General features: G+C 40.9%; 1 protein-coding gene across 1 annotated transcript in view; it reads left to right on the top strand.

Moving 5' to 3' along the window:
- Positions 1-26,876, top strand: part of GAD2 (glutamate decarboxylase 2) — a 65,956-nt gene that overhangs the window by 7,328 nt on the left and 31,752 nt on the right. Inside the window, exons 5-7 of the mRNA XM_072154119.1 lie at positions 8,100-8,190; positions 16,255-16,367; positions 23,998-24,113. Coding sequence (XP_072010220.1) covers positions 8,100-8,190; positions 16,255-16,367; positions 23,998-24,113 — 320 coding nt within the window. The remainder of the gene's footprint in view (positions 1-8,099; positions 8,191-16,254; positions 16,368-23,997; positions 24,114-26,876) is intronic.

Here is a 26,876-nt window from a genome sequence, read left to right as displayed (position 1 = left end):
GCCTCATTGTTACTTAATGGATTATCCACCACTAGACAAAGATGGCTTCTATCTTCTAAAAATAGCACCACAAACACCTAGTGGTGACGTGTGGTATTGCAGTTGAACCTCATTCACGTCAATGGAGCTGAGCTGCCATACTACGACCTGTTGTGAGGTCTTTTTGAAAGAAAGATGTCATGTTTTAATGCAAATGAAAAGTTGAAGAGTTTCCCATTTTTGACTTCATAGATGAGAAGCTTCTCCATAAGTGTTAGTTGAATACATTCCAGTGACCTAAAGAGAACCAGCATCTTAGATATGGGGGACATATACAGACAAAATAAGACATAATAGAGCAAAAACACGGTCAGAGGAAACAATATGAGTGAGGGCCCTGATTACAAGAGGATGAAGGGGGGGGCACTGGAGGTCAAAGGGCTTGTACAGTGGTCCAGCCATTTATATAAAGGATCAGAAAAATTAGATACAATATTTAAAAAAAAAAATTAATTAATTCATAATTCTGCATGAAACAGTCACCAGTCACCATCTTAAAAACAGAGGAGCCTGTAGATTGGTATATACTGCTTGACGGGAAGAGTACACAGGGGATGTTTGTGAAAAGATAGATCTTATTTTATAGAGATATCATATGTGAAAGGCCTTCTTAAAGAGATGGGTTTTATAAGAGCACTTTCAAAGCTTTAGAGCTTGGCTATTAGTCTGAAAGTCTGTAGTAGGGCATTCCAGAGAATTGGCGCAGCTCGGGAGAAGTCCTGGAAATGGGAGTTCCAAATTAAGGAAGAGAATAATCTAAGAACGCTACCACATAGTAGAGCACAGACTTGGTGATAGACTGAGATTAGATAGGAGAGGTAGGGAGGTGCAGCATTGTGCAGAGCTTTGTGGATGAGGGTGTATTAGTTGTAAACTGTATTTTTAAGGAGATGGGCAACCAGTGCAGTAACACAAACTGAAGGCATTCGTGTAGCAAAGACAAGCCTGGCTGCTGCATTAAGAATGGATTGTAGAGGAAGAATATTTAGTATGGAGTTACAGTAATATATACAGGAGTGAATCAGAGCAACACTTGACTATACTGAAAACCAGAGTGAAAAGCAACAGAACCTATCACTAAACCTCGACAAACCCCAACAGTAATAGGAAAAGTGGATGAAAGAGATCTAGATAAGGAGAACTGAAAGTGTGGACAGAGAAATCGTAAGAAAACCAGGAGAGAGCTTCCGGAGGAGGAGCTGGTAGTCCACAGTATCAAACGCTGCCGAGAGAGCCAGAGGAATGAGGAGAGAATGTCACATTTGTCACACATAGTTACAAGTCCCCCCACCCCAAAATAAAAATCAGAATTGAGAAAATTCCATAAAAATCAGAATTGAGAAGATTCCAGTTTTATTTTATTTGTGCATTAGAAATGGGCCTCTATCAACTGGTGCACTTGATTTCCTAATTCTATGCTGCCTATCAGTGCCCCGTATAATATTTGACATCTCTCCTAGAAATAAGGTGTAGGAAGAAGTAAACTGGTGCAACCGTAATCAAGTTCCCACCCCCTGTGCACCAAAAACCTAATTTGCATAAATATTGCAATCAATTATGTTTGATCATAAACATTATTTTCTAATACAATGTCAATCCTCCCCCACACTGACGTATGGGGGACGTATATACGGCCGCCATATATACAGCCGATATACGTCCCCCATAGGCAGCAATGGGCGCACGGCACCCTACGGGAGCGGTACGGTGCCGCACTTGTCCTATCTTTATCCGTAGTACGGCGCCGTGCGCCATTAATTCCTATGGAGAGGGGCGGGGGTGAGCTGCGCTCACCTCCTCCTCCTCTCCCCGTACACTGCCGTTGCCCGCTACGGTACGGTACGGGCGGGCAACGGCAGTGTGAATATAGCCTAAAAGTATCTTTTGATGATATTTTTGTTATTATGTGCTCCAAGGGGTATAAAAATATCAAACTAGATCTACTGACCTCCAGTGATCCGGTGCAGCGTGTCACTGCCCATCTCCACTGGCCTAAGTTTTTATACAGAGGCCCATCCATCACATTTAGTTCCCGTTCACACCACCATCTGGTGGACATATATTTGCAGCCGGACATACGCCCCCATAGACGGTGCCCAGACTTCGGCATGCTCTATCTTTGGCCTTTAGAGAGGCCTTGTGGCATTATTTTCTATGGAGAGGGGAGGCTACGGCCTGGTGGGCATATGTACATGTGAATATAGCCTTATAGTCACACACCCGCTATAGCCTGTAGGCAGTAATGGTTGGGCATTACCGCTGGGCCTATCTATATAGACAGAGCCCAGTAGTAATAGGAGCCATCGTGCTGGATAAAGGTGAGTACACCCAGATTGTCGATTTCATACCCTTTGTGGTCCACAGTAGCAAATGATATATGCTGGGAACCCCTTTAAAAAGTTTTTTAGGGTGTTTAAAATAGGGAGACATATGTCGAACAGGTCAAAAAAATAAAATCTTATTGACTTACTATGCTCTGATACCCCACCAGTTTATAAATCGGATGTAATGATACTGTGTGCATGTTAGATCATGTGATCCCAAAGGAAACCGTGTCCCACCCTGATGACATTTGGTCCAGAATGAGGTCACCTCATTGCTTTCATTTTGCAAACAAGAATACAAAATCTGGTGTAATTGCCCCAAAATTAATAAGGTAACTACAGGCAGTCCCCGGGTTACTTACAAGGTAGGGTCCATCAGTTTGTTCTTAAGTTGAATTTGTATGTAAGTCAAAACTGTGGGGTACATTTACTTACTCGGTCCTGTCGCAATCCAGCGGCGCATTCTCCGACGAGGATTCAGGTCTTACGGCGATTCACTAAGGTCGTGCGCCTGATGTCCACCAGGTGTCACTGCTGCGCCGAGGTCTGCCGGAGTTCACCTACCTATTCCTGGTGCATGTAAGAGCGAGCGTGTCAAGTGACACATTTTATTTTTAAAATACTGCGGTTTTTCTGAATCCGTTGGGTTTTCCGACAGCCACACCCCCAATTTCCGCCGCTTGTAACCCGGTGACGATGTGCCACAATCCGATCGCGTGCGCCAAAAACCCGGGGCAATTCGCCGCAAACCGGTAATTTTCGGGAAACTCGACGAAAAAGACCGATTCGGACCCTTAGTAAATGTGACCCAATATATTTTATTTTTGTATATCCAAAAATGTTTTTGCCCCAGTGACAATTAGATTTTCTAAATTTTAGCTGCAATCGGAACAAGGATTATCAATAAAGCTTCATTACAGACACCTTACATCTGATCAAAACAGTCTGGGACTAAAGTAAAGCATCCAGAGAGCTTCACCAAACGTCACAGCGGGTAAAGGGGTCCGTCTTTAACTAGGGGTCGTCTGTAAGTCGGGTGTCCTTAAGTAGGGGACTGCCTGGATAATATCATATTTTTAGTCTTGTCTCGTAGCCCATGTCCATGCCTTTGTTCCCTCATGCTACTATGAGCCAGACAAGATATATATGTGTATATGTATATATACTCACAAAAAGAGGCTGAACCAACTGAGATTTAGGAAATGCTTATCGATGTCAATAAGCTAAATTACAAATGGCGTCCCTGTTTGTAGTTACCATTGATACAACAAACATTCACCGAGGGGGAAAAAACATCATTTCCCATCTCGGGGGAAGCAGACGTAACCCTCCCTGGCTAATTCTGTTAAATGATAGGGAAAATGGTATCTCCAGCCTGGGCTTAGCTCTCCCCACATGTGCGAGGACATGATAACAGAGCGCTGTCAGCTCAGCAATTGATAGACGGCATTGATGTTCATTCAGATTTCATCTCGCTTCCGAGTCTCATCTGCCTTGGACAAAGCGGCAGAACGCTGCTAAGGCTTAAAAATAGGATTTTTTAGGAAATAAACAGATTTGTGTGTGTAACAACACAGCGGCCCCAGCCTGTTCCATGTATCGGAGCCCAGGCGACTGATAAGATATCACTCAGGGAATCATTCATAATGAGCCATTTATATTCATGGCTTTAATTGCCTTCAGTTACTTCGCTGACTGGAAGTCAAGTCTCCAAAAAAGCAAGTCTTTCCGGATTAAATTGGGTTGGAAATTCTCCATCATCCATCATTTGCATGACATAAATGCTGATTATTAACTGTGTTTATTTGAGAGAATAATCGCCTATTTATAATAGTCTTTTGTGTAAGACGTGGGGAGGGATTACCTCCGAGTGACACAAGTCCTCCGCAGTGGAAGTCTGAGTATGTGGCGTGTACGTGCCGGATATCATGGCTGTCACTCATTAGCTCCATTGTTATACTTAGGAATACACAGAACATGTACAACAATAACAAAGAAAAGACATAACTATTCAATAAGAGAACGGGAATCTGTAGCGCTCTATAGAGAATTCCTGGACCGGCACAATCTATAATCCAGGACCGACAAATAAAATTTCAGATCAAATTATTATGATATGAAATGCATTTTGTCTATTTTGCAATCCCACAATTTTTCCTACAAATTTATGAATAAAATGACAAGTGGGTGTTACTAGTTAGGGGTATGACTCTACTCAGACTACATCCAATCAGTGCTGGTGGTTTAAGGGAGCGATTTTTCTGAAAATGTTAATTTTGTTCCTTCATTAATCTCTAGGTGAAGTAACTGAGGGACGGTACAAAACAAATTTGTGGTAAAAGAGGCTTCAAAATATTTTATTAAATTGGGGGCTAGTAGTATTTAGTAACGCAGAAATATCAGGAGAGGTGAGCCCCTTTGTGTGCAGCAGTAGCAGCAGGACATTTTGCATGTTTGTTCCAGGATTGTAGCTTTTCCGAGTGCACTGGGGGCGTGTCCTCACACTGCTGTTCTCTTAGCTCTCTGCATTGAGCTGCTCCACAGCTCTTCATGTCTACCCTTTAGAAACCACTTCGTATACAAAGGACTTCGACCTCTTGTAACGCTGTCCCGGGGTCGCGTTCCCCATTTCAAACTTACCTTCAGCCGCCGTGTCTGTCCATGGTCCAGCTTCCTTAGGGCATGGACAGTGCCTCTCTGTCCTACATGATGGAGCAGGGCGTGTTCCAGTAGTGTTGTCCAAGCTTATAGTCCAGCGTGCCCTGCTCCCTGCGCCCGAGTAAAGTTTCCTAGCTCGCTAGTTCCGCTGTATGATGTGTATTTCTGCTGATTTCCCGTGTGACCTCTGGCTTGTTCCTGACTCCATGCTCCCTGATATATTGGCCCGGGCTTTTGTTTCCGAACCTGAACTGCCTGCCATGTTCTCAGCTCTGCTTGTATGCAGCCTGCCTTGACTCCGGACCGACTTTGACTACCTACTGGCTGCTATCTATACTGGCACCACCCAGGAGGTAGCGGCCTTGCACTCTATCCACAGCGAAGTCCAGATACCTGTATAGGGGTAAAAGGGTGAATACCGGAGAGGTCCAGGTATAACACCCTTAGTGTGTGGCCCAAAGCCAAACCAGCTAGATAGCACAGTGGGTTCACAACCCATTGTTTGTTACACCTCTGCTCTAAGTGACTGTTAGAAACCTGCTAAAGTTTTTGCTCAACGAGGAAATTCGTTATTTTGGGCAATTGGCATCAACATTCTTATACGTTGGACTCGATGGACATGTAAATGTTTTCAATCTTTTCTATTATAAAACTATGCAACGAGGTCTGTGTAGCTGTTTAATGCAGGAAGAACCATCTCTACACGTTTACATCCCCACCAGTCCCTCAGACAGGTCACGTCTTGTCCTTTTGTTTGACTTACAAAAGACACATTCCAAATTGCACTTGAATCCTGGAATCTAAATCCGTTTATCACAGTCCTGCTGCTACTTACTGCATTTACAAAGAGATGTCTAAAGGCCAAGGTCAACCAACGCTACATTTCTGAATAGCCCATAGGAGATTGGAAGATGTTATAAAGATTATATACATATCATTTGTGTGCGTTATTGGGAAAAAAACTGTATTATTAATGATACAATTTTAAGAATTTCCCAATAAAAATTGCAGAATTAAAATGCTACCGGCTCTTTAATGAGACCCTTGATTTTGTCCCTTTGGACGAGACAAAGGACATAAGGATGGCCACTGGTCACATGTCCACATTACATGTCCAGCACTTGCCTGGGCAGGTCATGTGATCACCACTAAGTTTGGCTGTAGTTGGTTGGTTGCAGGGCATCCAGTATGGCCAGTGTTGTGGTGAGACCACATTTCAGGTAATGTGCAGTGATGGCAGTTACACATCATTACTATGATACTGAGAACTGAGGGATCATGGGACTTGTAGTTTCCAGTGGTGGCCATCTCAGTGATAACTCTGCCTACTTTAGAAAGTCCATAACATTATTTGAATCATAAAATAAAACTATTTAAGCTCCATTTTGTGACTAATGACATTAAGTTTTGTTATATTCGTTTATTTATAGCATAATGGTTTTTTTATTAGATGTTCATTTTCCCGGAATACCCCATTAATGTTAAATCAGCAAAGATTTTGTAAAATTACCAATGAATTTTCATGCATGTCTCCTCCATATCTTTATTATTTTGGGCAGCACGGTGGCTTAGTGGTTACCATTACAGCCTTGCAGCGCTGGTGACCTGGGTTCACGTCCCAGGGTCAACACCTGCAAAGACTTTGTATGTTCTCACCATGTTTCTTTCCACACCCCAAAACATACTGGTAGGTTGATTAGATTGTGAGCCCCATTGGGGACAGGGACTGATTTGGGAAGCTCTGTGCAGCGCTGCGTAATCTGTGTGCGCTATATAAATAAAGGAATTGTTATTTATTAAATTCCATTATTATCAATAATAATATCATCATGGTAACCTAATATCCTTGGATATGTGGAGATCACATATTAATTGACATATTATTATTTGATACTGTTACAGTTTTCCGCATAGACATGTATATATAATACAGGCAGTCCCGGGTTACGTACAATATAGGTTCTGTAAATTTGTACTTAAGTTGAACTTGTATGTAAGTCGGAACTGTATATTTAATTTTTTTTTTGTCCCTGTGCCAATTGGATTTTTAATATCTCTTGCTGTTATGGGAACTAGGATTATAATTAAACTTCATTACAGACACCTTACAGCTGATCATTGCAGTTTGGGACTATAGTAACATCCAGAGACTTCTCCAGACATCACAGGGGGCAGAGAGGTCCGTCTGTAACTAGGGGTCGTCTGTAACTAGGGGTTGTCTGGAATTCGGGTGTCCATTTAATCAGGGCCTCCTATGACATGGGGTTAGAGAAGGGAAACTAATGGATGGTCAATACAGGGCAGGAGGTAGAGTAGTGTAGGGGGGGCGGGGGGTTGGTAGCCATAACATTATAAATGGGGGGCCCAGCCTTTCTTCTTTCTCCTGTACCTGGCCAGGCCTACATTAGCATTGGGATTCACACTTCCAAAATTCTATTTTGCTATCCAGATTTTGTCATGCAGCCTGTGTGGTGAAGGTCTCTAAGGGCAATTATAGGGGCTATGGTGAGGAGGTGGTTCGGCCAAAGTTGACCACCCCCCTAGTTTGGCTTTATAGATAGTAGATTGATGGACATTCAGGCGTCATCTAGAGGAGACAAAGCCACCTCCCATCTCCTTCTGTCATTCATTCTAAGCTTCAGTCTTTTCACTTTATACATTTGTTCCTTATTTTCCTCTCCATCACAGGTCGTATAACGTGAATAGTATATTGTGACTGGTTGTATGTTTTTTATTGCTTTATTTAATAAAGTTCAAATGATTTGTCCTTTACTCCATGCAATATTCATAGTCGGTGACTTCAGCAGTAGCCATAGGGGCCCCATCACTGTGATGATCCTTATCATCCTGAAGGTCAAACTATCATTATAGGCAGGCCCGGCGCCAGCACCTGGCTTACCCAGTCAAGTGCCGGGGCCCAAGGGTGCTGGAGGGGCCGTATTGGGGGGGCGGTGTGCCTTATGACTTAGGCACATATGAATAAAGTCTTTGCAAGTGCAACTCCAAGACCAAAGCTGTAACGAAAAAATAGGATCTTCTATAATTACTGAAATCTTATTATTTTCCATGACTTTCTAGGACATCCAAGATATTTCAATCAACTTTCTACTGGTCTAGACATGGTTGGGTTGGCGGCAGATTGGTTGACTTCAACAGCAAACACCAACATGTAAGTTTTCATGTGCAAATGGAAATGTTTCTTAAAGGGGTTGGCCACTTTACATATTGTTTTTATAATGTGTGTGTAATCATTTGGGGGGTTCAGGATATTAGCTAATTTACCCATATACAAAGATTAATAGTTCAGCTTCGCCTTCTTGAGATGTAAAGTGAAGCCTCCTGTCTTTTACCTCATCAGCCAGACATTCCTGTCCATAAAATGGCTGCAGATGGAGGATCATGTGATCTCTAACCGTGCATGAGCAATCGCCCTGCCAGGACCTTGATCTTATATTTGTGAATACTATCATAAGGTCCTGGCAGGGCGATTGTTCATGGACAGTTAGAGATCACATGACCCTCCATCTGCGGACATTTTTATGGACAGGAATGTCTGGCCAATGAGGTAACAGACAGAAGACCTCATTTTACATATCAAGAAAGTGGAGAAGAACTATTAATAGACGTATATTGGTAAATTACCTCATATCCTGCCCCCCCACCCCCCACACAAATTACAAAATACATGAGGTAAGGTGCCCAACCCCTTTAAAGGGGTAGAAATGGTTAAATCTATGGATGCGAGGAAACTCTAAAAGAGAACATACTGTCTGAGTCTGAGAACATCACCAAAGCAGGAGCACTTGTTCCAGGGTATTACGTAGTGTAGAATGATTGTATCTATGTCTCGATGGGGGGTGTTTATGGGTCCTTTATTTTTCTAGACTTATTATTAAATTTTTGTGCTATTTTACACCTATAGCAAATATACCGTATTTTTCGGACTATAAGGCGCACCATCAATAAATGCCTGCTAAAATGTCTAGGTTCATATATAAGGCGCACTGGATTATAAGGCGCACCTGATTATAAGGATGAATGACCAGCAGGTGGCAGACCTGTGCACAGTTCAAGCCAGCTTTTGTCTGTAAGTACGGTTCATATATAAGGTGCACTGGACTATAAGGCGCACCTTTGATTTCTGAGAAAATCAAAGGATTTTTTGTGCGCCTTATAGTCCGAAAAATACGGTACAACAGAATAGATACAAGATTTACAGAGAAGCTAAAAGTTGTTTTATGAGGCTTTCAGAGAGTCGGATAGAGTCAACAACCTGAGGCCGATTCCATACCAGAACATCTATAATTATCTTTTATTGGTAATTAGTGGCTTGAGGATTTTTCCTAAATACTGCTGGACTGACAAGTCACCATGAGACTGTGGCTGGTAGCCTTCTAAAATGGGCCAATTTGTAGCTAATTACAAACTAATTACAGACAGTAAGTAACATAATAGCAGGAAAGTAAAAAAAGGAAAACAGGAAGTAATTTTATATAATTACATTCTTATTAGTAGAACTATATTGGGTATTACACCACATGCAGCAGCACACGGGTCTGTAGAAGTCTGATGCTGAGTATTTTATGTGTACTGTGACATCACTGTGTATATTATCCTGTACTGGGACATCACTGTGTGTAATATATCTGTTCTGTGACATCACTGTGTGTATTATCCCTGTACTGTGGCATCACTGTGTGTATTATCCCTGTACTGTAACATCATTGTGTGTATTATCCCTGTACTATGACATCACTGTGTGTATTATCTTTGTACTGTGACATCACTGTGTGTATTATCCCTGTACTGTGGCATCACTGTGTGTATTATCTCTGTACTGTAACATCATTGTGTGTATTATCCCTGTACTATGACATCACTGTGTGTATTATCTTTGTACTGTGACATCACTGTGTGTATTATCCCTGTACTGTGACATCACTGTGTGTATTATCCCTGTACTGTGACATCTCTGTGTGTATTATCCCTGTACTGTGACATTGCTGTGTGTATTATCCTTGTACTGTGACATCGCTGTGTGTATTATTCCTGTACTGTGACATCACTGTGTGTATTATCCTTGCACTATGACATCACTGTGTGTATTATTCCTGCACTGTGACATCACTGTGTGTATTATCCTTGCACTATGACATCACTGTGTGTATTATCCCTGTTCTGTGACATCACTGTATGTATTATCCCTGTACTGTGACATCACTGTGTGTATTATCCCTGTACTATTACATCACTGTGTGTATTATCCCTGTACTGTGACATCATTGTGTGTTGTGTGTGTTATCTCTGTACTGTGACATCACTGTGTGCATTGTCCTTGTTCTGTGACATCACTGTGTGTATTATCACTGTACTGTAAAATCCCTGTGTATTGTTCATGTACTGTGGCATTACTGTGTGTATTATCCCTGTACTGTGACATCACTGTGTTTTATCCATGTACTGTGATATCACTATATGTATTATCCCGGTACTGTGACATCACTGTGCGTATTATCTCTGTACTGTGATATCACTGTGAGTATTATCTTTGTACTGTAACATCACTGTGTTTATTATCCTTGTACTGTGACATCACTGTGTGTATTATCCCTGTACTGTGACATCACTGTATGTATTATTCTTCTACTGTGACATCACTGTTCATAGTATCTCTGTAAAGCGACATTACTTTGTATATTATCCTTGTACTGTGACATCACTGTGTGTAATATCCCTGTACTGTGACATTACTGTGTGTATTATCGCTGTACTGTGACATCACTGTGTGTATTATCCCTGTACTGTGACATCACTGTGTATTATCTCTGTACTGTGACATCACTGTGTGTATTATCCCTGTACTGTGACATCACTGTGTGTAATATCCCTGTACTGTGACATCACTGTGTGTTTTATCGCTGTACTGTGACATCACTGTGTTTATTATCCCCGTACTGTGACATCACTGTGTGTAATATCCCTGTACTGTGACATCACTGTGTGTATTATCTCTGTACTGTGACATTACTGTGTGTATTATCCCTGTACTGTGATATCACTGTGTGTATTATCCAGTACTGTGACATCACTGTGTGTATTATCCTTGTACTATTACATCACTGTGTGTATTATCCCTGTACTGTGACATCGCTATGTATATCATCCCTGTACTGTGACATCACTGTGTGTATTATCCCTGTACTGTGACATCACTGTGTGTATTATCTCTGTACTGTGACATCACTGTGTGTATTATCCAGTACTGTGACATCACTGTGTGTATTATCCCTGTACTGTGATATCACTGTGTGTATTATCCAGTACTGTGACATCACTGTGTGTATTATCCTTGTACTATTACACCACTGTGTGTATTATCCCTGTACTGAGACATCACTGTGTGTATTATCCCTGTACTGTGACATCACTGTGTGTATTATCCCTGTACTGTGACATCACTGTGTGTATTATCCCTGTACTGTGACATCACTGTGTGTATTATCTTTGTACTATGACATCACTGTGTGTATTATCCTTCTATTGTGACATCGCTGTGTATATCATCCCTGTACTGGGACATCACTGTGTGTATTATCCCTGTACTGTGACATCACTATGTGTATTATTCATGTACTGTGACATCACTGTGTGTATTATTCCTGTACTGTGACATCACTGTGTGTATTATCCCTGTTCTGTGACATCACTGTGTGTATTATACCTGTACTGTCACATCACTGTGTGTATTATACCTGTACTGTGACATCACTGTGTGTATTATCCTGTACTGTGACATCACTGTGTGCAATATCTCTATACTGTGACATCACTCTGTGTATTATCCCTGTACTGTGACATCACTGTGTGTATTATTCCTGTACTGTGACATCACTGTGTGTATTTTCTCTGTTCTCTGACATCACTGTGCGTATTATCCCTGTACTGTGACATCACTGTGCGTATTATCCCTGTACTGTGACATTACTGTGTGTATTATCCCTGTACTGTGACATCACTGTGTGTATTTTCTCTGTTCTCTGACATCACTGTGTGTATTATCCCTGTACTGTGACATCACTGTGTGTATTATTCCTGTACTATGACATCACTGTGTGTATTATTCCTGTACTGTGACATCACTGTGTGTATTATCCCTGTACTGTGACATCACTGTGTGTATTATCCCTGTGCTGTGACATCGCTGTGTGTATTATCCCTGTACTGTGACATCACTGTGTGTATTATCCTGTACTGTGACATCACTGTGTGTATTATCTCTGTACTGTGACATCACTGTGTATATTATCCTTGCACTATGACATCACTGTGTGTATTATCCTTGTACTATGACATCACTGTGTGTATTATCCCTGTTCTGTGACATCACTGTGTATATCATCCCTGTACTGTGACATCACTGTGTGTATTATCCCTGTACTGTGACATCACTGGGTGTATTATCCCTGTACTGTGACATCACTGTGTATTATCCCTGTACTGTGACATCACTGTGTGTATTATTCCTGTACTATGACATCACTGTGTGTATTATCCTTGTACTATGACATTACTGTGTGTATTATCCCTGTTCTGTGACATCACTTTGTGTATTATCCCTGCACTGTCACATCACTGTGTGTATTATACCTGTACTGTGACATCAATGTGTGTATTATCCCTGTACTGTGACATCACTGTGTGTATTATCTTTGTACTATGACATCACTGTGTGTATTATCCTTGTATTGTGACATCACTGTGTGTATTATACCTTTACTGTGACATCACTGTGTGTATTATACCTTTACTGTGACATCACTGTGTGTATTATCCCTGTACTGTGACATCACTGTGTGTATTATCCCTGTACTGTGACATCACTGTGTATATTTTCTCTGTTCTCTGACATCACTGTGTGTATTATCCCTGTACTGTGACATCACTGTGTGTATTATCCCTGTACTGTGACATCACTGTGTGTATTATCCCTGTACTGTGACATCACTGTGTGTATTATCCCTGTACTGTGACATCACTGTGTGTATTATCCCTGTACTGTGACATCACTGTGTGTATTATCCCTGTACTGTGACATCACTGTGTGTATTATCCCTGTACTGTGACATTACTGTGTGTATTATCCCTGCACTGTGACATCACTGTGTGTATTTTCTCTGTTATCTGACATCACTATGTGTATTTTTCCTGTACTGTGACATTTTTGCATCCTAAAACATCCAGGCTCAATATCCACAGTCAGGTTCTGTAATGTGGATTTGGACCAACATGACTGATGCTCTGAACATGCTCTGCCCAGGTTCTGTCTAGAATACAGGCCATTCTTCCTCCCATGAATTTCAATAGTGGAGGGCGATTGTGACACAGACTTTTCAGATTGAAAATTTGTGACAAAATCAGTTTTGGGAATGGTGGTTAAAGTCAGAGTCAGACTAAAGAGGCTTCCTAACTAGGAAGCAAAAGAGGTGTGGTTGTCCCATCTTGGAAAATTTATTTGCATATTTCCCAGAATCCCCTAGTGGAGCATCAGTGGCTATAAGCCTCAGCACACCTGCAAGGTGGCTCTACTTCCTGACCCCAGGAATAATATACACAGTGATGTCACAGTAATTTTTTGGGGGTCGGTAAAGAATTTCTTAGCTGTGTTTTCTCACATATTGGGGCAGATTTATCAAGCTATTTGAAAGTCAGAATATTTCTAGTTGCCCATGGCAACCAATCACAGCTCAGCTTTCATTTTACCAGTGCTCAGGAATATTTTAAAGGGGAACTGTGATTGGTTGCCATGGGAAACTAGAAATATTCTGACTTTCAGATAGCTTGATAAATTTGCCCCATTGTCTCCCTGCCGCACAGATATTCTGACACTCTTTGAGGAGTCACTGTGATTTCTGTAATTAGGATGATATTACAGAGAGTAATAATTACAGGCATGACTGAGCTGTATATCACTCTGCCGCAGTGCACATATCTTGTATTATATAGTGTCTTAGCTGCGCTTTACGTCTCTTGTAGAATATAATTTAGGTTTAGGCTCCTGTATTGTCACATCAGCACTGGAGCCCTATGACAGGAGCAGAAGCCCCCGATAAGTTACTGAACCGTGCCCAAAAGACTATAATGACGACAATGGAATAATAGGGCTTCCATTGAGGTTTCCATTATCTCGCCTCCCGCCGGAAATTCTTCATCCATCATTTTTAATGGATTTTTAATTCAGTGCCATAAAGTCTCTTAACAAATAACCTAACCGGTTCCAAACCAAGGCAGTCTATCCTCACTCAAGCTGATATGGGTTTTCCCACAAATCAATATCCATAGGATAGGGCCTAACTTGTTGATCGGTGGGGGTCTCAGTGATGAGACCCCACAGATCACAAAAACGAGGGGTCATATGGGGTCTCAGTTACCTCAGTTGGACCCCTCGTCACACTGCGAAATTATTGGAGAAGAGGGTAACGCATGACCGTTCTGCTCTATTCATCTCTATGGAAAAAATTGTAACTTTTTAGCCCTTCATGCAAAAGTTTGCATCCAATTTTTTTAGTGTTGCACTAGATTTATGGTTAGAATCTAAATGGTGATGTTTAAAATGGCAAAAAGTTGGAAATATTAACACAAAAAACTATACTCTACTACCAAAAAGAAAACAAAAACATCACCCCCCCCCCCACCTCCACAAAAAAGAGGACGTGCAGAAATTTTCTACGCTCAAGATAAATGACATCCCCTTTTTTTTTTTGTTTGGTTATTACATTTTTTTTTACATTTTTATATATTATTTTTAGTTTAGAGATCTATTTAGAAGTATAGGGACATATTAGGATAATTGATTGGTCAATTTTAAAGCTTTTAGTCCCCAATGCTAAATCTGTATCATTGCCGTCCTCCTGCCACATGTCCAATATAGCACTAGTATTATAAGTACCTGGAGAGGAACTTTTGCTCGCCCGTAAAAACCAAGCATGGATGTGACTGGTAGTTTTGCACAGCCTGTAGCTACTGATGTGTGTTTCCCTCTTCACTGGATGTGTCTAGAAGATATGTGTGCTGTAAGGAAATGGCATCTGTCCATGACAGCTAGCTTAACTGTCTTCACCCCAGAAAAAAGTCAGCAGGAAACAGACGAGTCTAGTGGAAAACAAGTAAGAGAGCCAGGAGTGAAATAAGGCAGAGATCAGTCTAATGCAGGACAAAATGCAAACTAACTACAAAATTACACTCAGCAGTGCATCTTCTGCCGTATATTACAGGCACAGATGTCACAATATTCCAATATAGTGTCACAAAGGGATGTTGTATCTGTTTGTGTCTACTGAGTAAACAGAGCCCACTATATACTTGAACTGGTGATTGGTGGGGTCTTGGTAGTCAGACCCCTGCGATCATATACTGATTATGTATTTGCGGTGTCAAAAACTGATCAGGGGCCAAATAACCCCTTTAAGTTACCAACTATAAAACTTTAGAATTTTTGCATCCTTTTTTGTGGCTGCTATACGGTCCCGACGTACATGTTTGCGTTCGGCCACGTGACCACGACATATTACCAGATTGGCGGCCGATCCCGAACGTTGGGTCCGCTCCTCTCTAATTATAAGGCACTTTTATTTTTTTTTTTTAATTTATAAAAATGTATAAAATTTATTAAAATGTATAAAAACTTGTTTAGAAATTAAAATTTATTCGAAAAAAATTCAAATAAATGAAAATAATTTAAAAAAGTAAACTGATCAGGGACCAAATAACCCCTTTAAGTAACCAACTATAAAACTTTAGAATTTTTGCATCCTTTTTTGTGGCTGCTATAAGTAACTACATACAGTATTGTTTAGCGGTTTAGAGATGAGCGATACAGACATACATGTTTGAGTTCGACCAGGTGATCCGGACATATTGCCGGATGGGCGGCCGAACCCGAATGTTGGGTCTGCTCCCCTCTAATTATAAGGCACTTTTATCTAAAAAAAAATAATAATTTATAAACATTTATAAAATTCATTAAAATGTATTAAAACTTGTTTAGAAATTAAACATTATTTGAAAAAATTAAAATAAATGAAAATAATAATAAAAAAATTAAAACATTTGAATTCCTTATACAAAATGTTGTTCTGTTTTTATTTCAATATGTGAATGTTATTTTTTTTAATATAATTAAAATGTTCATTTTTTTGATAAGTTTTTGTAATATTTTCTTTCGTTCCTTTCCCAGGTTCACCTATGAAATTGCTCCCGTATTTGTACTCTTAGAATATGTTACCTTGAAGAAAATGAGAGAAATTATTGGATGGCCCGGAGGAAGCGGTGATGGAATATTTTCTCCAGGTAAATTATCATCATCTAAAAGCATAAAATAACGTCTCCGGTAAATTTTTTTTTTTTTCTTATGTTTCCGATGCTGTTATCTAGAGCAACAAACGTAATAGAGTTCTATTCTGAACACATATCCCGACAGTCTATGAATTTAATTTAGAAAGATGTTCACGGCCCTCGAAGCAAACTGCACATTACCACGGGCAGAAATTGTGCTCTGTAGGAAGGATAATCAGATGAGACATCGCCTCGCAGTTCTAACTTCTAATACAGGGGGAAAAAATTGTCGAAATTTCAGTTCAAAAGACAAGAAGTTATTTAGTATAAAGAGGATATTTAAAGGACAGGATGATTACTTGTCTGGCTCCAAGAGATTAGAACTGGGTGTGATTAATAGGGGGAAGTGGTTGAATTATTCATTACTTTATTTATTTATGGAAGATTTCTTATCAAATAATGAATTTTTTTAAAGGCTTCTTGTTTGCCGTTTCTCAAAGCGACAAAAAAATTCATAAATTAGTTTCCCCTGTGAATTTGATCTTAAAACAAACAAAAAAAAGTATTTACTTTTTCATAGTAATTTTGTCAAAGAGGTTTTACCAAACTAGGGATACATGATAGGTCATCAGTATCAGATTGGTTTGGGTTGAACACCATAATCTAACAAAAATGAGGTACTCTAGGTACCAGTAACTTCTGGTACTGGAAGCTTTATAGCGGATAGGGCGTAAAAGGGAACCTGTCACCAGGAGACCCATTTTTAGCACTCCCCCAGTCCCCCCAGAGCATAGTACATACACTGCCAAAGTGTTTTTGTATTAAAAATAGGTTTTACAGAAAAAAAAGATGTTATATTGTACCTTTCATTAGCATCGGCTGTGTGACTAGGCAGTTGCCTTTTGGGAGGAGCTGGAAAGGAGCAGTTCCCCCCCCCACCCTTGGGAAACAGCTTCTCCATGTGACCTTTTCAGATATATGAAAACACCCATCACTTGACTTAGCCACACCCCCTGCTCCTCTACAGCCAATCTCGAGTGTGGGGAGTTATTCATATATTTGAAAAGGTCACATGTTTCCCAAGGGTGGGGGGAAACTGCTCCTTTCCAGCCCCTCCCAATTGGCAACTGCCTAGTCACACAGCAGATGCTAATGAAAGGTACAAGATAACATATCTTTTTTTCTGTAAAACCAATTTTTTATGCAAAAACACTTTGGCAATGTATGTACTATGCTCTGTGGGGACTGGGGGAGTGCTAAAAATGGGTCTCCTGGTGACAGGTTCCCTTTAAGTAGATTGCTTTATCTGATGTTTAGTATTAAGTATTTACTTAAACAGAACCTGTCACCAAGAATGTCATTTTTAGCTGGTGACAGGTTCCAATAAGCTGTGCAATGCTGATTTTAAAAATACTATTGTCAGCATTCTGAATTGTTTCAGTAGTTTATAAAACTTTATTTCACATTACCTGGCTCCCTGCCAGCAATGTGTGGTGAATCATCTGGGACAGGCAGCTGCAACATGTGTCTAAGTTTCCTTTCCCCCTCTCCACTTCCTGTCATATGCTTTGAGCAGGCAGGGAAGAGAGGGGGATGGTGTGGAGTAGAGGACAAATGCATGAGAAAACAGAGGCACACACAGGCTGCATCTGCCCCTCCCTCGGGACTCACTACAAGCTGCTGATAATGTGAAGTCAAATTTTATACAGTACTGAAATGATTCAGAATGCTGCCCATCACCGGTGACATCGCCGGTGAAAGTTTCAACTTAAATGGTGGTAGGTGTTGAACCTTCATCAATAAGGGACTTGAAGAAGAAGGAAATAAAAATGGTTCTCAGCCCAGAAAATGCTTTCGGTTGTTGTCTAAAAGGGATTTATAGAGTATAGTGCTACAAATGTACTTTAACAAGTTAACAATTTTCATGAATAGGTTAAGGTTGTTAAAGTTGAAGTTTTGACCTTTGTTCGGCCCAATGATAATTAGAAGATTTTTAGTGTTGGAAACTTGGAATTGGCCATCTACAAACATAAGAAGAGAGACTGAGGCGGTTGTAGGGAAAACCACTAAAAATTAACAGATTAAGGCCTCTTTCGAATGGACATATGCTCGCCCGGCCGTACTGTGGCTAGCATACAGCCAAGAGTTGGAAAGAGGTAGGGAAGAGCTCTCCTCACCCCTCCCCTCTCCATAGCTAGGCCCGGCCATAAACACAGGAAAAGATAGAACATGCTCTATCTTTTTCCCGTGCACAGTACGGTATGGTGGCACACACATCTGCTCACTGTACTGCGGCCGGGCACCATAGATACCTATGGGCAAGTATGTACAGGGTTCAAATTTGTGGCCGGATATAGGTCCCCACAATGTCCATGTAATAGGGGCCTAAGAGATATTGTAAGCTCATTGTACCAGATTGTACAAAAATATGCAATACTATGAAGCACATGTTGGATGAACTTCTGCCAGTGACAGCAATTCTTTGTACTACTTTGCTGCCATTGGTACCTAGATGTACATATACACGGTATAGGTCAATGTATGCCTTTAAGGGGCTGTCCCAAGTATCTAAGTTATCCCCTCTGCAGAGGGGATTGGAGCTGGAGATTATGAGAACGGTACCTCCAGCTCTCTGATTGGTGGAGCGGAAGAACAAGCAGACGCCCTGCCGCTTCATTCAGGAGCAGTCAGAGATTGCTAAAAGCTGTGCTCAACTATCTCCATCACTGCCACTGTAGGGGCAGGAAACATGCTTGTCCTACCCTTCCAACCATTAGATACCTGGGATGCTAAGAGGTTAGACATTGAGGACGGAAAAGCTAATATTGCTAAAGGGTGCACTATACGTAAATGTTGAATACTCGATGATGCGAGGCGAGGAACCCTTAAACACTTTGTAGTTAGAGGTGGTCATGGACTTGGACTAGATGGTCATGGACTAGATGCTAGAGAAATGGAGCGATTATGGGGCTCCATTTCAAGAGCCAAAAATGGTGGAAGCTCTATCTGACCTCTGGGAGCCCATTCCAGCATGGCCCTGGGTGCTTTATTTTAAAATAATTTGGCAAAGTGAATTTTTGATAAATTCACTCTCCTACAGTATAGTTCGACCTTCACTGTTTGACCTTCACTAAAACTGTTGGATCATTTCCTTGACTATTCAGAATGTTTTGCGCTTACTATTCTATACCTTTTTATTGCCGTAATCAGTATTAAAACATGGCAGTAAGGGGAAATGATGTTTTGTACAGTGTCCCTTTACAACAATGGGTTTTTTATAATACAGAGTCTTCAAGGTGAGAGATGCTCTTCTCACCAGTCCCAGTCTTAGTCCCAGTCTCGCCAGTGTAGGCTCGTACTGGTATCTAGAAGACATTTACGGCATTTGTATTGGATTTTCCAATAATAATCTAATTTTTGGACACCGACATGTGCTGCTATTCCTCCCGTAATGGCGCTGTATGGGAAATAAATGGGACTCCATGTTGTATTTTTGGTAGACTTCACTAGCACAAAGAAAATATGACTCCTACAAGCCAGTATAAATCACTCCTTTTTATGTAGTTCTTTGATTTTTTTATATATTTATTCTGCCTTTAGAAGAATTTTTCCATCCGAGCATTATGTTTGGCCTTTCGGGCTAGCTTAACATATACTTACTGAGTGCTTTGCATGAACTAATTTTCTGAAACCCTCATCCTCCTTTTTCCATGACTAATTATTTCCCTGTGAGCATTTTCCATGCATGACACTGTAATAGTTTGCTTTTGGATGTAGGCAGATGATATCCTGAGGATACCCCCTGTCGCTGTGCACTCATCTGTGCTCCGGAGAGTTCCTCCGAATATCAACTGTGCAGCAATTACAATAAATTAAATATGTATGCCTCCGGGAGACTCAATATGGCCGAGCAATCCAACCCTATTCCATATCCCCACCAGCAACGTGTGGCAGACTCGTAGGATGAGCGTCATCCAGTAGGCAGTCCAGCCTGGATAACTAGTCACTTCTGACTTGCTTTTTCCAGAGCTGTTTGATTTTATTACTTGAAGAGATAATACAAAGCTGGAAAAATTGAGTACAGCGGGAAAAGCAATATGTATAGGCAATGGGGGAATTAAATAATGTTGCGCAGGATTGCATGAACCAGATTTACCATCGTGATGATGAATCTGTCGAGTTCTTCTTTTAGACCTGCTTTTAACTGCAGCACCCTCCATATATTTTTTTTTGGTGGAAGGACTATTTCCCGCCCAACCCCACCCACTTTTGTTCACACCATGTCCCCTTTGTTGGATGAATTAAAAAAGTGCCAAAAAATGGTCTAAAAGCCTTGATAAATATGTCAGCAGGCTATTGTTTTTTTCTTCACAAATCCATAATTTTTTAGCGCAGGTGCAATAATGAATTCCACCCAATTTATCTTCAGAAAAAAAAGTTTTTATTGCTAATAAAGTTAGAGAGATGGGCCTGTTCAGAAGTGGGAAAATAAGTGGCAAAATTGTTGAGTGGAATCTGGGTGGATGCTTGGGCATGACAGGCGAAATCCATTTCAAAAAGTCCTACAATAGATTCTGACCTCTAACCTATCCCTCCTTTGCTTCAGTTCCAGCAGTGCCTGGTCCTCCACTGAAAGGGGTTTTCCTATCTATGCTATTTATGATATATCCACAGGATATGTCATAAATAGAGGAAAGATGCAGGTCCTACATCTGGGACTCGCACCTATTCCAACAATGGGGGTCCTCTGCGCATGCGCAGCCTCTAACCATTCGATCTACAGGAGCGTATGCGCAGCACACTCTCTGTTTGACCCATCAGTGGAAAGGGAGTCAGCAGACCCCTGTTCTTAAGATAGGTCCTAGTTAGAGATGAGCGAGCACTAAAATGCTCGGGTGCTCGTTATTCGAGACAAACTTTTACAGATACTCGAGTGCTCGTCTCGAATAACGAACCCCATTGAAGTCAATGGGAGACTCGAGCATTTTTTTAATAAAACAGAACAGTAAAAGAACAGTGCAAAAAAAAATATTCCAGATGTTTGCAGATGTTTTACTTGTAAGAACACAAAGAAATAACACTATTCTTCACATTGCAGGTGTGCGCGCGTGTCTCCCGCTAAGTTAGGAGATGTGCGCCGAACATCTGGATGTGAAGAATATTGTTCTTTCAATGTGTCCTGCACTTAAATGGTCCTGTATTCACTGTTTTTAATGTTTTAATTGTATTCCTCACTTTGCAGATGTGCGTGCACATCTCCGAACCTATCGGGAGACACGCGCGCACACCTGCAATGTGAAGAATAGTGTTATTTCAATGTGCTCTTACAAGTAAAACATCTGCAAACATCTGGAATATTTTTTTTTGCACTGTTCTTTTACTGTTCTGTTTTATTAAAAAAATTAACCTTCAGGAGTTTTGGATATATAGGGGATGCCTGGAGTTACCGGCTTAGCCAATCACTGAGCAAGAGTGAACATCACAGCCTGCTATTGGTTGAGCAGGCATCTGCAGTCATTTCCTATGTACTGTAGAATGTATAGATCAATAAGAGACGGAATACCTTCAGGACATAGCAGCAGGGGATCAGGGAGAGGTAAGTACCACCTGATAAGTAGTTTAGATCATTGGATTTAAATGGTCACTCTATGTCCTTGCACACAAAAAACTTTAATATATACTGTATATATGTATATATATATATATATATATATATATATATATATATATATATATATAAGAGAAGTGCTTCTATCTCTATTTACATTGATGCTGATCATCCCATCTCTTTCATTATTATCTGCTATTCACCATGCTGAATTCATAGGAACAAAATTTACTGATAAAGTTATATGCGGAGGGGAGCAAGGAGTCACAGCAGCTATAAATAAAGGGGTTTTCTGGGTTTATCAGAAAGCCCTGAGGGGTAGGGTATAAAATGTCCTTTCTAGAATTCCCTCTTTTATGCTTAATCTTGCCCTTTTACCTATAAAAATCTCCTCCAAAGAAAATGATCATAGAAGAGTCATATTTCCTGAGATCTGTCAAGTTAGAGGCTGCAGGGTAGTGCTGCCTCAGCTGCCACTATCTATGGTTCTACAGTACCTAGAAACATGCTACTGGTGTCATATTAAAGATCAGGCTTGTGATTCTAGAAGCTAGAGAATGGAATATACAGGGAGTTAAAGAAATAGGTAGGAAATGGTCTTCATCTGCATCTCACACCAAGAGATATTGGGGGTCAATTATCTTTTCCTTCCTTTGGTGTTTTTGTGTCTGTGTAATGGCTGTTTTGCGCCTATTTTGTGCTTTTTTGGAATGTTACACCTCAATTCGCTGTGTGTTTTTGCGCCCTACTTGTCATTACATTGCGCCACTTTACAGATGTTTGCAAATAAATGCGCAATAACACGCCAGTCCTGACCATGCTTAGGGAAGGCAATGGTATGATTTGCACAACAAATTGCGCCTTTTTGAAAAATGTGTGCCTAAAAAGGCGCAATAAAACCTGCAATTGACAAAGAGCCAAAACGACAAAGCAAAATGAGGTGCAAAAAAATAGAATCCCAAAAGGCGAAAAAAGAGCGCAGAGAGGGGGGAGATATAAGATAAATGACCCCCATTATGTTTCTGGTTGCCAAAGAGCCAAAGAGAAGGGCATCTGAAGTGACAATTTCCCGAGGGGCATCTGAAGTGACAATTTTCCGAGGGGCATCTGAAGTGACAATTTTCCGAGGGGCATCTGAAGTGACAATTTCCCGAGGGGCATCTGAAGTGACAATTCCCCGAGGGGCATCTGAATTGACAATTCCCCGAGGGGCATCTGAAGTGACAATTCCCCGAGGGGCATCTGAAGTGACAATTCCCCGAGGGGCATCTGAAGTGACAATTCCCCGAGGGGCATCTGAAGTGACAATTCCCCGAGGGGCATCTGAATTGACAATTCCCCGAGGGGCATCTGAAGTGATAATTCCCCGAGGGGCATCTGAAGTGACAATTCCCCGAGGGGCATCTGAAGTGATAATTCCCCGAGGGGCATCTGAAGTGACAATTCCCCGAGGGGCATCTGAAGTGACAATTCCCCGAGGGGCATCTGAAGTGACAATTCCCCGAGGGGCATCTGAGGTGACAATTCCTCGAGGGGCATCTGAAGTGACACTTCCCTGAGAGCCTCTAAACTTGACTCATCTCCAGAAAATATGATTATTTTATAGATAAATCAGCGTGATCATACATTAAAGAGTGAATTCTAGAAACAATATTTCTTATCCTACCATGGGGGGGTAATAGTTTACTGGAGTAAATTTTCGTGACAGGATCCCTTTAAATTTTTAAATTTAAGATTTTCTCATAATAAATGAGCTCTTCCTCTGTGCTGATCAGCAGGGATCTAGAGAGTGGATTTCTACTTAAACCTCAAAGGCCTTTTATAATACTAAACTATCAATGTTTCATTTTGCTTGTTCTTTTTTCAATGTTCGTTCAGAATGCAAGATAAATATCAGCCAATATTGTGTATATTTGTATAGGAAATTAGCAAGACTTTCTCTTGAGACAAATACTTGTATGTACGTGAACATCGCTTTATTGAACACTGTATTAATCATTCCATGATAAAGTAACATTGTATTACTGTGGACTCCAGGTGGTGCCATATCTAACTTGTATGCTATGTTGATTGCACGTTTCAAGATGTTCCCAGAGGTAAAAGAGAAAGGAATGTCAGCGATCCCAAGACTGGTTGCCTTCACATCCGAGCATGTATGTCACTTCTCTTATCTTTTTAAGAATATAAAGATACAGTATGTACTGCATTAATTGACAGACAGTGGGGGAAATTTATCAGAAGCGTCTGAGAGCACAACTGTTCTAGTTGCCCATGGCAACCAATCAGAGCTCAGCTTTCATTTTCCCACGACTGTTTATAAGATAATCAGAGGGCTCTGATTGGTTGCCACGGGCAACTAGAACAGTTATGCTCTTAGACGCTTCTGATAAATCTCCCCCAGTGTGTTCTTTTATTCTTCATTATCTGTTTTGTAAATTATATTTGATGTTACCTGTTCAGTAGAAGAAATTTCTTGTATTTCGATGGACTCAAGAATTATTTTTAACTTACACGTACGGATTGTGGTGGCACAATGGTTTGCTTTGTCTTTAGTTGGAGCTCAAAAACAATAGGACAGGTTCATCAGATTCTTGAAGGAGTTTTCCCAAGGATAGAGGGGGTTATTTATTATTCATTTTTCTGGGGGTGGGGGAAGTGTTGGTGTAAAAAAAGTCTCAAAAAAGTTGCATTGAGGGTTTTTAGGACTTTTCACTGCTAAAAAGTCTCACACCTCTTCATTAATGTGGCGTAAACATAGAACTACTGCTAGTGCAACACCGTGCAAAGCCAGAGTCATGACTTGGGACTTAGTCCCATAAAAAGTCTCAAAGTTACTCCAGTCCCCTGCAGGTGTATGTGCTGAGACTTTTTATGCATTTTGAGATTTTTGGAAAAAAAAAAAACCCAGACAGAAGTTGAGCATAAGAACATTTATTGATGGGCCAAAGCCACTTTAATGAATTTAATGGGCAGCGGAGCTCCAAAAATTGACATTAAACTGTCCCAAGGAGCCGCCTAATGATATATAAGCCCCTAGGTGTCTAACTTCAAGGGTAGGACTGCTTAGATCCTAAGTCATCACAAGAATGTGGACCTCCAGGTACCCTATGTAGATTGAGTGGTGGTATCTCCATTCATCATTGTCCTTTGTGAAAAGGGTTGGAATTAGCTAGCAAGGACCCAGCTCAAGATGTCAGAATGTTAGTGCCGCCTGTGGCTTTATGTCTTGGATAGACCCAGAACTAGAAGGAGAAGTAACTACGCCAAGAAGAACCATGAGAGCATGGCATTTACTCAAACTGCATACCAAGCAATCATAATAGACCAGACAAGGTCAACCCAGGAAAGAGTAAATGAAGCCAAACGACATATTTAGGTAACAAGCCAAAGGACATAGAGCCAGGTAATTGGGAGACCAGAGAAGCCAATGCCAAAAGCAAAGAAAGTCCTAGACATTATCCAGCAACAAAGCCACGGTCAGATTTAAATACCATGACCAAGGACAAGATTGGAAGCCAATTCAGGTCTCTCACTGGTCAAGAGTCATCTGTGAAGCCTTCTGGGCCAGGTTATTTGCCAATTTTTACCTTATATATTTCCCTTATTTTACCTCCTCTGGATAGAAAGGTCTGTTTAGTTCTTTGAGGAGTTTTTGTAGAAAATCTTCTGTGCTTCTGGGTGTGGGATCTCTTTTTTTGGTAATGTTAGGTTATTTTATCAGGTTTAGGTTGGTCATCTGAGATGAGATGTGAGCAAGAGTTGGCAGTGAGGTATAGCAAGCTTAAAGGAACTCTACCATCATGAATCTACCTATTAAGGTTCCATCTAACGTCCTAAGCCTTACACTATCTTTCCCTAATCCTTTAATACTTACTAACTTGATCTAAACTTTATCTGACCAATAAGAAAATTTTCAGTAGAGGCTACTGCCTGGGATGTGGAGCAGCCTATCCGGGCTGTGGAAGCAAAGGCTACTCCAAACCCCAGTAGCTTCTGCTGTCCTGACCTCCTTCCACATCCTAGACGCACTGCTAATACGGCTAGGGCTTGAGCACAATCCGTACTTCCACCACTGGCTTCTTCAAGCTCTCCACATGCGCAGTAGCCCCTTCAGTGCCAGTGGCTGCTATGATACGCACATGCACTCTTCTGCCAGCATTGAGCAGGAGCTAATGGGCATGAGGGTGTGTGCAGAGGGTGTAGAAGGAGGGGGGACAACATAGGCTACTGGACCGTTGAGTTGCCTTTGCTCCCACACCCTGGAAAGGCTACTTAACGCCCCAGTAGCCTCTGCCAAATTTTGCACATTAGTAAGATAAAGTGTAGATCAAGTTTGGAACTATTAAAATATTAGGGAAAGATAGTTTAGGGCTTAGGATGTTAGGAAGAACCTACCTTAATAGGTAGATTCCTGATGGTAGGTTTCCTTTAAAGGAACCGTACCTGATAATAGAAGTCTAAAGAGCTAGTTTCTTGGTCCAGGATCTGTGCAACCACAAATGAAGTGTTTCCATAGCCTTCCTTTGAAATATTATTCTGAACTTGAGAAGGTCCTGGGTATCTATTAAACTAGTCAGAGTAGATTGACGGAGAGCTTGACCATTGATCTTGTGCCTACCCGTTGTCAATAGCTCGAAATAGTGATACCACATAAAATACCCAATCTTATTATGTCTCAGCCTTCAAATAAATATTGTCTTCAAGATAAATATTAATGTATGTGTTCTTTGTCTTGGAAAACTGATTATTCTGTTATGTAAAATATCATCTCGAAGAACCATGATACTGAAACGGTGACTGAAATGAATTGATGATGAGAAGGGGGTGGTCTACCCCGAGCCATTATTTCCCATCTCAGCTTGTATTTGGAATATCAATGTGTCTGATAGATGTGATTTTCTCTATTATGGTTCCAC

This window comes from Engystomops pustulosus, chromosome 5, assembly GCF_040894005.1.
Source record: "Engystomops pustulosus chromosome 5, aEngPut4.maternal, whole genome shotgun sequence".
In the NCBI taxonomy this organism is placed as follows: Eukaryota; Metazoa; Chordata; class Amphibia; order Anura; family Leptodactylidae; genus Engystomops; species Engystomops pustulosus.
This window is presented reverse-complemented; position numbering and strand designations above follow the sequence as displayed.